The sequence below is a fragment of the Nuphar pumila genome, chromosome 14, assembly GCF_984573655.1.
Source record: "Nuphar pumila chromosome 14, dmNupPumi1.hap1.1, whole genome shotgun sequence".
Taxonomy (NCBI): domain Eukaryota; kingdom Viridiplantae; phylum Streptophyta; class Magnoliopsida; order Nymphaeales; family Nymphaeaceae; genus Nuphar; species Nuphar pumila.
Window position 1 is genome coordinate 91,064,220 of NC_143262.1, and position 13,895 is coordinate 91,078,114.

Consider the following 13,895-nt stretch of genomic DNA (forward strand, 5'->3'; position numbering starts at 1 on the left):
CACACTGATCAAGCCCTAATAGAGTACTAATTAAATAGATCATGTTTGATGTAAGTAATTTGCTCGAGAAGGGAGACAAAGTTGACTAATATTTGTGCTTTGAATGTAGAGCCCTCTTACAAAAATTTTCTGTTATTTATTTATTTATTTATTTATTGCACTGATAAACCCACCCCGGTAGCAGGTAGATCTTAGATCGACCCTCCAAGGGTAAAACTTTGTGGTTAGGACCCTTGCCCCCAAGGTCTATGCTGGGCTTTGGCGGGGTAGGTAGTGCCCATGAGAATCGAACTCTGACTGTCCGTCAAACAGCTGAGCCCCCCCCCCCCCTCCTCCAATTAGGCTGACCCTTTTGGGGCTCCCTATCTGATTTCATATGGAAATCATGTGTGTGAACATAGTAATGTTGATATATAGATATTGTAATTTGTAATGGTATGTTAAGAAAATAATGATTTTGCAAAATATTTAAATATTTGAGGTCTTAATTTGGAACCTGTGTTTTGAAAAAAGGGTTTTAAAGAAAAAAAGTCTTGCATGTGTCTGTCTTTCGAAAAAAGAAAAAAGCAAGTGTTCAATTAAAAAAAAAGAATTTTTTTTTTCTGGCATTACACGTATACATTTTTATTGTTGCAGGTATACATTCTTATTTTGCATAATACTAGCCACCAAATAGTAAATCTAAACAGTACAAGGACACCAAATAGTAAATCTCAACAGTACAAGTGTTCACGATTCATTCAGTAGTAGTTAGAAGGGTTTATCATGTTTAGAACATGGTAAGATCCAATTTGTGAGGCAGTGAGTGAAAATCAACTGCTCACCTTTCTTGCAAGGGAAGGTGGTTTAAAAATCGTATAAACCATCTTATCTGAGTTAGCTTTTTATCCCATGACAATAATAAATGGATGATCGATCGAATGGTTAGATTTTCGCAGGGCAAAAGCCAAAAGATGAAGGGTATCATGGTCATTTCTCAGGGGCGGGACGCGGGGTGTCCTTTTGTCATTTGGGAAGAGACGACCACGTGACTCGTGATTGATTCCACGAACTCGAGGATGCGATTAGAAGGGTCCCGACCTTGGTTACAATATCTAACCATGGTTAATGACGGCCTAAAACTAAAAGGAAAACTGAAAAGAAATTGTAGAGCACATGAAAGCCGCGTTTTTCATTCTCTCTCTCTTTCTCTCTGAGAATGGAAAGATCTCTTCTGTGAGGGACGATAAAAAGTGGAAAAGAAAAAATCCTGAAAGGAACAAAAAATGGGGAAAAAACCCTAACCCTAGCGAGGGGTTTTGATCGAGAGGGGGGAGGTGAAGACGTGAAGCCCCAATTTTGCTGCATGGTTCAACGGAGCAAAGAAGCAAGGTAGTTTCCTCATCTCTCTCTCTCTCTCTCTCTCTCTTCTGTTTTTAACTTCGTTCTTTCTCTCTTGGGTTTCGTTTTCTCCTCTGTGTGCGTTCGTTTCCGGGATTGGGTTTTTTGAAACGAGGTAGAAGAACGGACGGAGTTTCTCGGTGTTTGATTTTTCTGGCGTCGCGAGTCTTTGTTTTATCGGATCGTTAATGGTGTTCTTTTTGCTTTTAGGAGAATGGTGGGTCGATCTCTGAGGGGATTTGGGATCTGAAGGCCAGGTTTTTTTTCGCGAGGGTCGATGGGGTTTTGGAGAGCGATTCGAAGAGTGGAAGTTTGTGAATTGGGCGTCGAAGCTCGAATGTGGTGAGTAAGAGCTTTGCCCTTTGTGGGTGTTTGTTAGATCGACCGTATGTGGGGGTTTCTGCTGTAAGTTTGTGAGTAGGTGCTCTCGTAGCGTGTAGAAATTGAAGATTTGGATCTGCTGATGCGTTTGGATTCCGTCTAAAAGAGCTGTGGGGGTTGAATTTTGGAAGGCTAGGGGCTCAAGGGGCGATTGAAAGTTGGGATCTTTTCTTGTGAGGGTACGCGTTGGACGGAGCCAGGGAGGTATAAAGATGGGTTGATTCTGGAATGATGCGGTGAATGATATTTAACTCAAATTGATTGTTTCCATCTTGTTTTAGATCGTTGTTGACTACTACCGGTAGAATTTGGTAGTTTTGAAGTGCTCTTCTTCTTCTTTTTGCAAGAGAGTTTTGCTTCTACTTGGTTTTGGGTTTTATGAGTTTCCGGTTAGCTTGATTTTGATAGCTAAATGGAGACAGCGGGGAAGTTTTGGAGTGGTGAAGATAAGGCCATGTTGGAGGTTGTTTTGGGCGGCCAAGCATGCGAGTATTTGATGACCGGCAATTCGTCGTCCGAAGGATTGTCTACAGCCGTTGGGGGTGGAGCGTTGCAGTCTAAGCTATGTGAACTGGTTGAAGGGTCTGCCATGACAAACTGGACTTACGCCATCTTCTGGCAGATCTCTAGGTCGAAGTCCGGGGATCTTGTTTTGGGGTGGGGAGATGGGCATATCAGAGAACCAAAGGAAGGGGAAGTAGTCGTTTCCGAGGTCCGGCAAGGCGCCGAAACTCATGAGCAGAAGATGAGGAAGAGGGTGTTGCAGAAGCTTCATACATTCTTCGGCGGTTCTGACGAGGATAACATTGCCATAAGGTTGGACACTGTTTCCAACACTGAGATGTTTTACTTGACTTCAATGTACTATTCATTTCCTCGGGGCATTGGAGCGCCTGGTAAGAGCTTTGCTTCCGGCAAACCTGTATGGATTGTGAACCCAAACAACTCTATCGACCAGTATTACTCGAGATCACATCTCGCCAAGTCGGCTGGGTTTCGCACCTTAGTTTGCGTCCCCACTGAGACAGGAGTGCTGGAGCTTGGTTCAGTTAATTTGATACTAGAGGACCAGAATGTCCTTCAGCCTATCAAGTCTATATTTTCAATCTCCCATTCGCATGGATCTGAAACATTTTTCAAGTTGCATGAACGGCTGGAGGAATTCCCTAAAATTTTCGGCCAAGATCTTAGACTTGGTAAAACTAGTTCTCATCTTACAACTCAGCACTTAACTGCAAAGCTAGAGGATGCAAGTTCTCCTGTTTGGAGCCCGGTGCACGAGAAGCAAGATGGTGCTGCAGCCTTAGTGAGCGCGAAGAAGGAAGTAGCGGCTTTGAATTGGAGTTCCGATGCGGTGGATGCTTATAAATCACAGATTCAGCAGAAACATGGAAACAACATACTGATAACAAACTGCGAGCCTGGCATCAAGTATGGAAATTATTCTAATGGTGGCATTGAGGATAGCCGATTGAAATTGTTCCCGCCACAGAGGCAGATAGACTTCTCGGGAACATCGAGAGCCGCTTTAGTCGTTCCCACTAATTCCCGGACATCAATCAATGAAATAGAGCTCTCTGACATGGATTCTTCATGTAAAGAGGACAGGCTTCCTCAACCTGATGAGAGGAGGCCAAGGAAAAGGGGACGAAAGCCTGCCAATGGAAGGGAAGAGCCTCTGAACCATGTGGAAGCAGAGAGGCAGAGACGAGAGAAGCTCAATCAACGTTTCTATGCATTGAGGGCCGTCGTCCCAAACATCTCAAAGATGGACAAGGCCTCTTTGCTCGGAGACGCAATCACATACATCACAGAGCTTCAGAAGAAACTCAGGGAGATGGAAGCTGATAAGGAGAAACGCGGTGCTTCTGCTGCAGATGTAGCTTTTAATGCAGATGACTGTAAGAAGACATGTAATCCAGAGATTGAGATCCGAACGGCGCATGGGGATCTCGTAGTCCAGGTAAGCTGCCCACTGGATGCCCACCCAATTGCGAAAGTAGTGGGAGTTTTGCGTGAAATGCAAGTCGCGATTGAGGAGTCCAGGATCTCCACAGAAAGCGACTCGGTTCTTCATACTTTTGTGATCAGGCCCCAAAGTGGGGGCGAGCAGCTAATGAGGGACAAATTAGTCGCTGCTCTTTCAGGATGACCGCATGGTTTGCGCCAACAGCTTTTTGTTTCCTTGGTGATGGTGCTACCGAATGCAGGACCCTCCTAATGTGGATCTATTATAATCACAGCTGTTTCCTTTAGTTCACCGCTTACAGTGAAGATAAAGTATTATTATGTTAAGTTGGGACTTGTGCTTATGATTCCTAATGTGCAGAATGCTCGCAAATTTTGTAAAGGAGTCTAAAGTTTTGGTCTAAAACATGTGTGAAAGATGTAAATTTTAAAATATCTTGCTACTCTTTTTTTTTACAGAATGAAAAACTCACGGAAGGGGGAACTTAGCTACTTGGTTGCATCATCAATTCCTTTTTTCACTTCTCTCTAGGAGCTGTAGAAAGGAAATTCCTATGGCCTTTGCTGTAAATTCAAAGCTCTTATTCCAATGTTATTATTTTAATTGGTGATGAACAGTTTTAACAGATGATGCATTTTTTTCATCATCTTGTCACAAGTTGTAGGGAAAACGCTGTTAATTTCTCGATCTTTTTCTTCGTTGGCTTTCTTTGAGACCTAGAAGTGTTCACAAACTGTATCTTGTAATGGCCCAGCAATTGGGAAAAATGCTGTAGCTTGGAAACTAATGTTCGGTTGGATCACATGAAATGAGAAAGTGAATCTCATTTGTACAAACAGCCGAACATAAAAAGGTAAGCTGTGAAAAAGTGAATCTCGTTTGCCTTTGCAAACGTGAGTCACTTCCTAATTTGCTTGAGATTCAAAATCACATGAGACCCCATGTGATTCTGTGAAAGAGCAGCCCAACGTGCCCAAAGATTCTCTGAAAATATTTCATGTGTTTTGCAGATAAGAGCAAGGCATAGAACTGGCCGATCTCAATTTTGGCCTTATTCAATCATTAGTCCAGGGTGTTAAACTTCACATGTAACCATGATAAATTCATGAAATGTCTGAGCTTTCAATCATTAGTCCAGGGTTTGAGTGTGCGTTTGATGCTCCTATCGTTTTGTTAAATTACCAATCTAAATTAATCCTATGGGAGAATTCGCAACCTTGATAAATTCAATTCATGGCTGTGATGTGCCTGTCTGCCGTTGCCTTAATTCGAGTGTGTACTCAACGTTTCCACCATCTTGTAGAATCACCAATTTACCTAGCAAGTCAATCCTATTAGCGGTTGTGGGCACCTATTGGTGTCAACTGATCGGACCCCTACTAAGATGGGTGGAGTTCAAACCTGGATCGGTTTAAGTGATGCGGGTATCAGATCCAGATTCAGGTCCAACCAGGGTTTTCACAAGTAAAATCATATCCAGATCCGATAAGAATTACATGAATCAGGCCCGATCCATACCCAGTAAAATAATATTTTTTAAGTTTTCTACATTGAAAAATTGTGAATCTTTTTTTTTTTAGAAAGGCAAGCTGGGGATAGGCAGACAGTTATACAACTATATCATTGCTGCAATGTCCCAACTCACGGTGACGTGCACTAGCTACTCCTACCAAACAAGTGGAGTAATATTTGTTACTTTTTGTACATTGAAAAATTGTGAACCTTAATCGGAACTCCGGTCGAACCTAGGTTTGGTATAAATTTTCATAAACCATACTCGAATCATTTAATAATTGGACCGCATGGACCTGACCCGAATAGTTAATCGGACCCCTTCTTTGTAACCAAACCCTGACCTTATAAGGATCTGATAGAGATCAGGATCGGGCCATACCACATTGACACCCTTATAGGCATCCTGTGATCTGAGTCAATTAGTAATTTTTTTTGTTTAGCCTAAGAAAACTGCACCTGACACGAAGGTCTGGTCGGCCCGTCTGAGCCTGGCAGGCTAGGACCTCCTGCCCCAGTGCCTGTGCTTGCCAGAGGAATGACGCCCATGAGAATTGAAAGCCCCTCCCCCATTATGCCGCCCATCCTATGGATGGCTAGAGCCGTAGGTTTCATGTGTCTACTTGGACAAAAAACAACGTTCCCTTTCAAAACTCGGACAAAAAACAATGTTCCCTTGTACAGAGCATAGAGATGGTTCCTTTGGAAAACATTTCCAAACTCCAGGATCAAACCCATTTTCCAACAGCCATTTATAGGTTTTCTTCCTACCACCCCCCCCAGGAAAACCAACTACTCACGCATGAGCGCGCATCTTGTACACCATAGAGAAATAGAAGGTAATACAACAACAAACAACAATAACAACTACGCTTTCATCCCAAAACAATTGGAGTCGGTGATATGAACCAAAAAAGAAAATCATTATGGGTCTTCCACATGAATCCTTCTCCAATCATTTCTATCCAATGTCATGTCCTCGATGAGGTTCAAAGCATTCATATCCTTTCCTATCACCTTCATCCATGTCTTCCTAGGCCTACCCCGACCTCTTTTAACTAATATATTTTCCCATTTCTCCATCCTTCTAACTTGAGCATCATTAGGCCTCTGCCGAATATGTCCAAACCACCGTAAACGATTATCTCTCATCTTATTTTCAATGGGTGAAACGCCTACCTTCTTACGTATCTCCTCGTTCTGAATCTTATCTTTTATTGTATTTTCACACATCCATCTCAACATACGCATCTCAGCTACACTCATTTTTTGAATATGATGTCTCTTGGCAGCCCAACATTCCGTACCATATAGTAAAGCGGGCTTAATAGTCGTCCTATAAAACTTTCCCTTCAACCTCAATGGCATTCTATGATTGCACAACACTCCAGTTACACTCTTCCATTTCATCCACCCAACCTTTATCGTATGATTTACATCTCCATCAATTTCTCCATACTTTTGAATGATAGATCTCAAATATTTGAAACAATCATCCGCCGATATTTCTTTCTCACCAAGCTTCACTACACTCCCATCACTACTTCGTTGCTTACTAAATCGACATTCCATGTATTATGTCTTACTCTTACTCAACTTAAACCATCTTGCTTTCAATGTCTGTCTCCATAATTCTAACTTAGCATTAACCCCAGCTTTAGACTCATCAATCAAAACAATATCATCAGCAAACAACATACACCACGTCACACTTTCTTGAATTGGTCTCGTAAGTTCATCCATCACTATAGCAAATAGGAAAGGGCTTAAAACAGATCCTTGATGTAACCCAACCATTATAGAAAAATTGGTTGTCACCCCTCCACAAGTGCGGACATTGGTTACTACTCCTTCATACATATATTTAATTATACTAATGTACTTGAGAGAAACACCTTTCTTCATCATTGTCCACCAGAGAACGTCCCTAGGTACTCTATCGTATGCCTTCTGCAAATCAATAAAAACCATATGCAAATCTTTGTTCCTCTTTCTATTTCTCTCAATAAGTTGTCTAAGAAGATGCATAGATTTCATAGTTGATCTTCCAGGCATAAAACCAAATTGATTCTCCGATATCATGACAACCTTCCTCAACCTAGACTCAATCACCCTCTCCCAAAGTTACTCATGAGTTTTATACCATGATAGTTTGTGCAATCTTGTATATCACCCTTATTCTTATAGAGAGGCACCAAAGTACTCTTCCTCCACTCATTAGGCATCTTATTTGTCCGCCAAATCTTGTTAAAAAGATTTGCCAACCATACTAAATCTTTCTCACCCAAGCATTTTCAAGCCTCGATAGGTATACCATCCGGGCCAACTGCCTTTCTGGATTTCATTTTCTTCAAAGCCTCTGCAATTTCTTTCTTTTGAATCTTGCGCATGAAATCACGATTCATCTCATGAAAAGGAATGGAAAAGTCTCCAAGATCCTGGGCATGACTTCCATTAAATAGCTTATCAAAATAATATTTCCATCTCTCATTAATCTCATATTTAACTAAAACCCTTTGCATTTCATCCTTGTTACATCTAACCATACCCAGATCCCTCGATTTCATATATCTCATCTTTGCAAGCCTATAAATATCCTTTTCGTCCTCCTTGGTATCCAACTTGTCATAGACCTCCTTATATACCTTATTCCTCGCGTTTCGAACTACTTTTTTAGCTTCCTTCTTTGCTACCATATACCTCTCCAAATTCTCATTATCCTGACTCTCACTTAGATTTTTATAACACTCTCTTTTAACCTTAATAGCTAATTTGACATCCTCGTTCCACCACGATGTATCCTTACCTAGCGGTGCACCGCCTTTAGACTCATCCAATACCTCCTTAGCGACCTTTCTCATGCCACCCGCTATCTTATTCCACATTGATTCTGAATCATCCTCAAGACACGAATCAACTTCCTTAACTACCCGCTCTACAAACATTCCTTGTTTAGCTCCTTTCAATGCCCACCACTTAATTCTAGGATCTATCCCTTTTGCGGCATTGTCTAATTCTAAGATCTAAAATTAAGACTCTATGTTGTATAGCTACACTTTCTCTCGGTATAACCTTACAATCGATGCAACAACCTCTATCTCTCTTTCTAAGTTGAAAAAAATCTATCTGACTCGTATTAACTTCACTTTTAAATGTTACTAGGTGAGACTCCCTCTTCCTAAACCAAGTGTTTGCTAAAATCATATCATAGGACAAACCAAAATCTAAAATTTTTTCTCCACTTTCGTTTATTTCTCCTGTACCATAGCCTCTATAGATACTCTCAAATCCATCTCTACTAATGCCTACATGCCCATTAAGGTCACCGTCGATGAAAAGTCTTTCTCCATAAGATATCCCTTGTACTACTCCATCTAAATCTTTCCAAAATTGACGCTTAATAGAATCATCTAAACCTACTTGAGGTGCATAAACACTAATAATATTAATAATATCCTTACCTAATACTAATTTAATAAGTAAAATCCTATCACCCTTCCTACGGACCTCAACTACATTATCTATAAACTTACGACTCATAACAATCCCTACTCCATTCTTATTCCTATTTATTCCTGTATATCAAATCTTATATCCCCAAGGTTCTATCACTTTGAATTTCTCACCTACCCATTTAATCTCTTGTAGACATAAAATATCAATCTTTCTCCTACACATAACATCTACTAACTCTACCAACTTACCAGTTAAAGACCCTATGTTCCAAGTGGCTAACCTAATTTTATAGTCTTGGACTAACTTCTTTATCCCCACCCATCCAACAAAGTGAGGGAACCCTTGCCTATTTGACACCACACCCAGGCGCCGGTGTGACGCATCGCTTCCGAGCGACTACCTAGCAACCCTTTCCCATTTATCACTGCCTCCGGGCCTATAGAGTACAACGCGTCGCTTAGTAGGGAACGCCCCCAACAAAATTCTCATATTGGTTCATATTCATAGGGTATGACTAAGTTTTTATGCTGGCTGTCACACTAAATAGAAGGTAATATTGAAGGTTATTTCCTATTGTAGATCGAGCACTCAAATTCTCATATTTTTGTTAATGTTTGTAAATTTATATTATATTGCCAGTTCTACTAATCAGAACTACATAATTCCTCATTCATATTACATTTCTTTCAGTTGGAACGAACAATATTCATATAGAACTCTACCAATCATGACTCCCGCAATTTCTTTTCTAGCGATTCCCGTATGGCAGTGAAAGCTGGCTTCTTTCAATTCCGGTGTGCTGATTTCTGCTACCGATTAAGTTCTGCTTTCTATTTATTAACCCTCTGTAAACAAGTCCAACAATGCGATTGCCTGCAAGACAACAGAAAGGCCCAGCAACTGCAGCAATTAGCATGTATGGATGAAATGTGAGATCATTTCAGAGAATCAAAAAGATGAGTAGAAGAAGATGAGAACCTCTGGAACTGAAAGCTGCAACCGGAATTTTGGGCCATCGTAATGGTACAATATTGGCCTGAAAGCGTCCTCATCAAGTGGTTTGCATCGCTTCTTGATGCGAATTCTCACCTGATTACAAATGTTCGGATTCATCACAGTTATGTGATGTGGAAACTCTATATCACTTGTTCATTCGACTTACTTGGGCTGGAAATCTGGATTCTCCTTTGCATTTCTTGTCCTCCCAAGCAGTTGGGTCGATATTTGAACCACCAAAACTTGCTGCCTGGAATTTCAAAGTTCATTAGAGATGCATTGGTGACCAAAAATCAGGAACTAAGCAAACGTTCCTTTTCTCCTACTTATTTTCCTTCAAAAAGCAAAGCCAAAATTTCCTTGAAACGTTCCTTATTTCAAGAGCACATTTACTTGAGAAATCCAAGATAGTCCTAACCCAGAAATTAGGCTCCTTTCTGGAGACCGGCTTGGTAGTGTTTTGAAGGGTTGGGTGCATTGTTTGCACTTTGGTAGAAGGGTGTGGGAGGAGCACTAGGGGATTAACTTTTTATTTGCACTGAAAATGGTTCTTCCTTTTTAAAAGGATAGAGGCAATCTGGCGCTAAAGTAGCTGATTCCCAGAATCGTTTAGACTCGGTCCATGGGACAACTTTGACACAACTACCACCCTAACACCTTTGAAATATCTGAGTTGAGAGAAAAAGACGGCAGAACACCCACAGAGAATATTGCCAGAAAAATAAACTTTAATGGTCGACTGGCTGTTGGGTGTGCATGTCCCCCGAAGGCTCAAACAAGATTGCCACAAATTTATTACAGATCTGAGATCACACCTGCCCTGGTGCTGACCCCTTTATCCTGGGTTCGACTCTCACGGTCACACCGAGTATGCAGGTGGCTATAATTGGCGGGCCACCTGGTTCTTTTCAAGGGAAAAGAGAGAGAGAAAGAGAGAATTTATTACATATCAACAAACCTCATAGATGCCATGTAATTGGTGTGATGTGTAGTTGTAGAGGAAAAGGGGCAGCCCTGGAGTAATTGCCCTCACAGAATCCCTGTACCTCTGCGGCAGACCTGCACCAAAATAATACAAAACTCATGTGCCACACCCAATTTGCAGAACCCCTTGGTGAATGTCATGAATATGCATGATGCCTATTCAACTACACTCTTTAAAAGTTTTAACTCTATTTTTAAGAACATTTCCAAAAAGAAAATCTACATTTGCATAAGTTGAGATGCCAATAACATACATGTATCCAACTGCTCTGGTCAAAACCAAGTCACACCCACAAGTGAAACACAAACTAGAGAATAATTCTGATCAATTTAGGTTGAAGCTGCAGCATTGCAGCCATAAACTGAAGAGTTTTGATGAAATTACCAAAGAGTTGCCTCTTGAGGTCTTCTTGCATGGTGTCATTGTTGCAGACAAAGATATAGCCACCGAGAATTTCGTTTCTTGGCAGCACCTCTGCTGATGGCAGCGTCTTAAACCACTTCTCCGTGGCAGGAGAGGCAGGATTGTCAGAGAGGACCACCGGATTCTTGCAGAAATTCCTCCAGTCCAAGTTGTGGAGTTCGGGCGACCGGAGGATCATCTTCTCGGGGTTCAGGACCTCCGCGAACGAAGGCCGCCGATGAAGCTCATCAGCATTCTTCTCCTTCCTTCTCAATTGGTTATCGAGAGCGAGTTTAGAAGCTGCGATCCGCCAATTCAGATCATCGATCGCCTCCGCCGAGTTCTGGAATTCCGGGTCTGGTATCCACGCCGAATATGCTGTCGACATCTCCACCTCTCCCTGCAAAAGGAAAGAATTTACTCTTACCTCCTGTAGAACGATTATAAACAGTATCAATCCAAAATTTTCAGCAAGGAACTGGGTTTCTGCGGGAAACTCGTGAAACGGAAGGGGAAATTCAAAGTTGTGCAAACTCGGCGGATTTCAGCAAGTTAATGCTGAAATCTGCTGAACGACCGACCAACTATCCACTAAATTCCCAGCTAAAAGCAAACAGTGGAAATCCGGGATCCGGTGAACTGCAACGCGGATCATTCCACCAATGCCTCCGAAACCATGAGAAATGCACATGCATGCAAAATGGAAACCCGAATCCCGCATACGGAATGTGCGGCAAACAAGGTGAATGGGAATTTCCTTTTCCCACGGCAGAGAGAAAACCCTGAAGGCATGGGAAACGAACTACAAAAAATGTTCGGCATCACAAAAAGTAAAGAGTCCGTGATTTCACGAGGGAAGGGAGAGAGAAGAAGGGAAACCTGAGGAGGTGGAACTTTGCTAGTTTTCCCTCCTCCTTGAGACTTGAGAGCAGTGTTTGGGTGGTTGAGTTGAGGCCTACTCTCCTCCCCCCCTTTCTTATAGAGGGAGGAGAAAAGTCAGGAGGGGTTTCGAAATTTGTGGTCTTGGCCGTTCTTCCTCGCCTTTCACTGTACGTACAGCCGCAAGATGCGTCATCGTTTTCACAGGATTCAATTTTCCCAGGGGCTCACGTCGCGGCCTACAGATCTGGCTCTAATTACGGGAAAGCCACCACTGATGTTCTCGGGGAGAGAGGCTGGGGGGCTTATGGGAATATCCTCGTTCAACGTAAAACCCATCAATTTGAAATTCAAAATTCGAATAAGGGAGGGTTTTTGCTTTCTGTTGGGGTGGGGCCCCCCGCGTCAGTGATGACGTGCCGGGCCACCGACAACCCCGGTTTCGGATTCGGATAGAGAACCGTTTGAGGAGGATGAGACGATTCGGGTTAAGGGAGCGCAATGCAAAGGCCCAATTGGCTGAAGATTAGGGCCCGCTGAATATCCCCATACTGCCTCAGCATTGATACTTTTGAGAATAACATTGATCTTCGTCGCGGTAATTACCAAAGCTGATAAAACACCATGCACTGAGATATTGTTAAAGCGTTGTATACATTTAAAATATCATGATCTTATCACAATATGGATTTTTGTATTTTTCTTTCTATCGATGAGAAATTATCATTTTACCCTCGAGATCATATTTTCAAAAAAATTCACCTAAAAAAGAAAGGAGTCATTGAGGGTTTAACTACTAAATTAACTCTCTTTAACTCATCTTAGGTTAGTGATAACCTAGGTTAAATGGATGAAAGTTTGTTGGAAAAATTTTAGGTGCCTTTTAAAATTATCAAAAAACTTGGGTGCATTTTTTATTAATGCCTAAACATTAGGTGATTTTTTTGAGAATTTTTCTATTAATTAATAGAACCTTTTTTTTTCCTTGTGGCCCTCGTGGGCACTTAGTAGGACTTATTTTAACTAGTACAGTCCCGTCAAAATTCGGTAAAACTGCATAATTTGTGAAGTCGGCCTGAATCAGCAGAAACAGAGATGCAACCAATCACATTAGTGTAAATCTAACCAGGTCCAAGTATAGGACAGAACTGTCGTAGACTCGTAGTCAATCTACGCTGTTGGAGGTTTATCTGCATAACATTCTCAGCCCCTTGGCTCAAACAGAACCAACGTCCTTCACCATTTCAAACTCAAAAGTTGGACGTGGCCTGCCCCTAGGCTCCAACAAAATTAGCTACCAGCCGACACTTCACAGGATCCCCAACACAGTTAGGATCAGGTGCATATCACAAATGCAATGTGCCGCTGCAGCAGATCACCATATCCATCGGATATAGAGTTTGGGCCCCAATCTGACAGGCTGCACAACAGAAGAGGGTGATCAGGCGCAGCGGCACATTGTATTTGCACAATGTGACACCTGATCCTGCCTCGAGCAAACATGAGACCATGATTATAAGAAGCACCACCTCTTCACCACACTGGATCCACCTTCTTGGCTTCTAATTTGTGGATGTTAGATAACAAGTTTCTAATATTCCGATGGAAAGATTACGAGGGACATTTAAAGTTTCAAACATTATTTTTAGATACAAGGGAATGGAGAGGCAAAAACATGGAATCTACCCCCCACCACTTTTTTCATTTTCCCAGTTCTGGATTCCCTCACAAAAAGGAGGTAATTGTCAATTCCTTCAGATAAAATTTAGATTCTCCACCAAAGCTCTAAGCAGCCAATTTTAAATCTTTACATCTTTACATCACTTCATTATTCATTCTCTCACAAGTCTTCTCTAAAAGAATTTGTAAGTGAAATTTTAACACAGGAAAAGAAAAAGGGAACTTCGTCTTTACATCACCTCATTCATTTTCTCT

The 13,895-nt window shown here is 41.7% G+C and overlaps 1 protein-coding gene and 1 pseudogene across 2 annotated transcripts; one reads left to right on the forward strand and one right to left on the reverse strand.

Moving 5' to 3' along the window:
* Positions 1-1,146: 1,146 nt before the first annotated feature.
* Positions 1,147-4,221, forward strand: LOC149817404 (transcription factor MTB1 pseudogene; annotated as a pseudogene). Its single transcript, XR_016427668.1, has 2 exons — positions 1,147-1,371; positions 1,591-4,221. The product of XR_016427668.1 is annotated as a transcription factor MTB1 pseudogene (transcript).
* Positions 4,222-9,299: 5,078 nt separating this feature from the next.
* LOC149817405 (B2 protein-like) lies at positions 9,300-11,478 on the reverse strand. The gene is made up of 5 exons (XM_089987554.1): positions 11,064-11,478; positions 10,653-10,753; positions 9,861-9,944; positions 9,677-9,787; positions 9,300-9,571 (listed from the first exon to the last, which is right to left on the reverse strand). Exons 1-5 carry the CDS (start codon positions 11,467-11,469, stop codon positions 9,536-9,538), a joined length of 738 nt encoding a protein of 245 aa, XP_089843680.1. The 5' UTR covers positions 11,470-11,478; the 3' UTR covers positions 9,300-9,535.
* Positions 11,479-13,895: the final 2,417 nt, after the last annotated feature.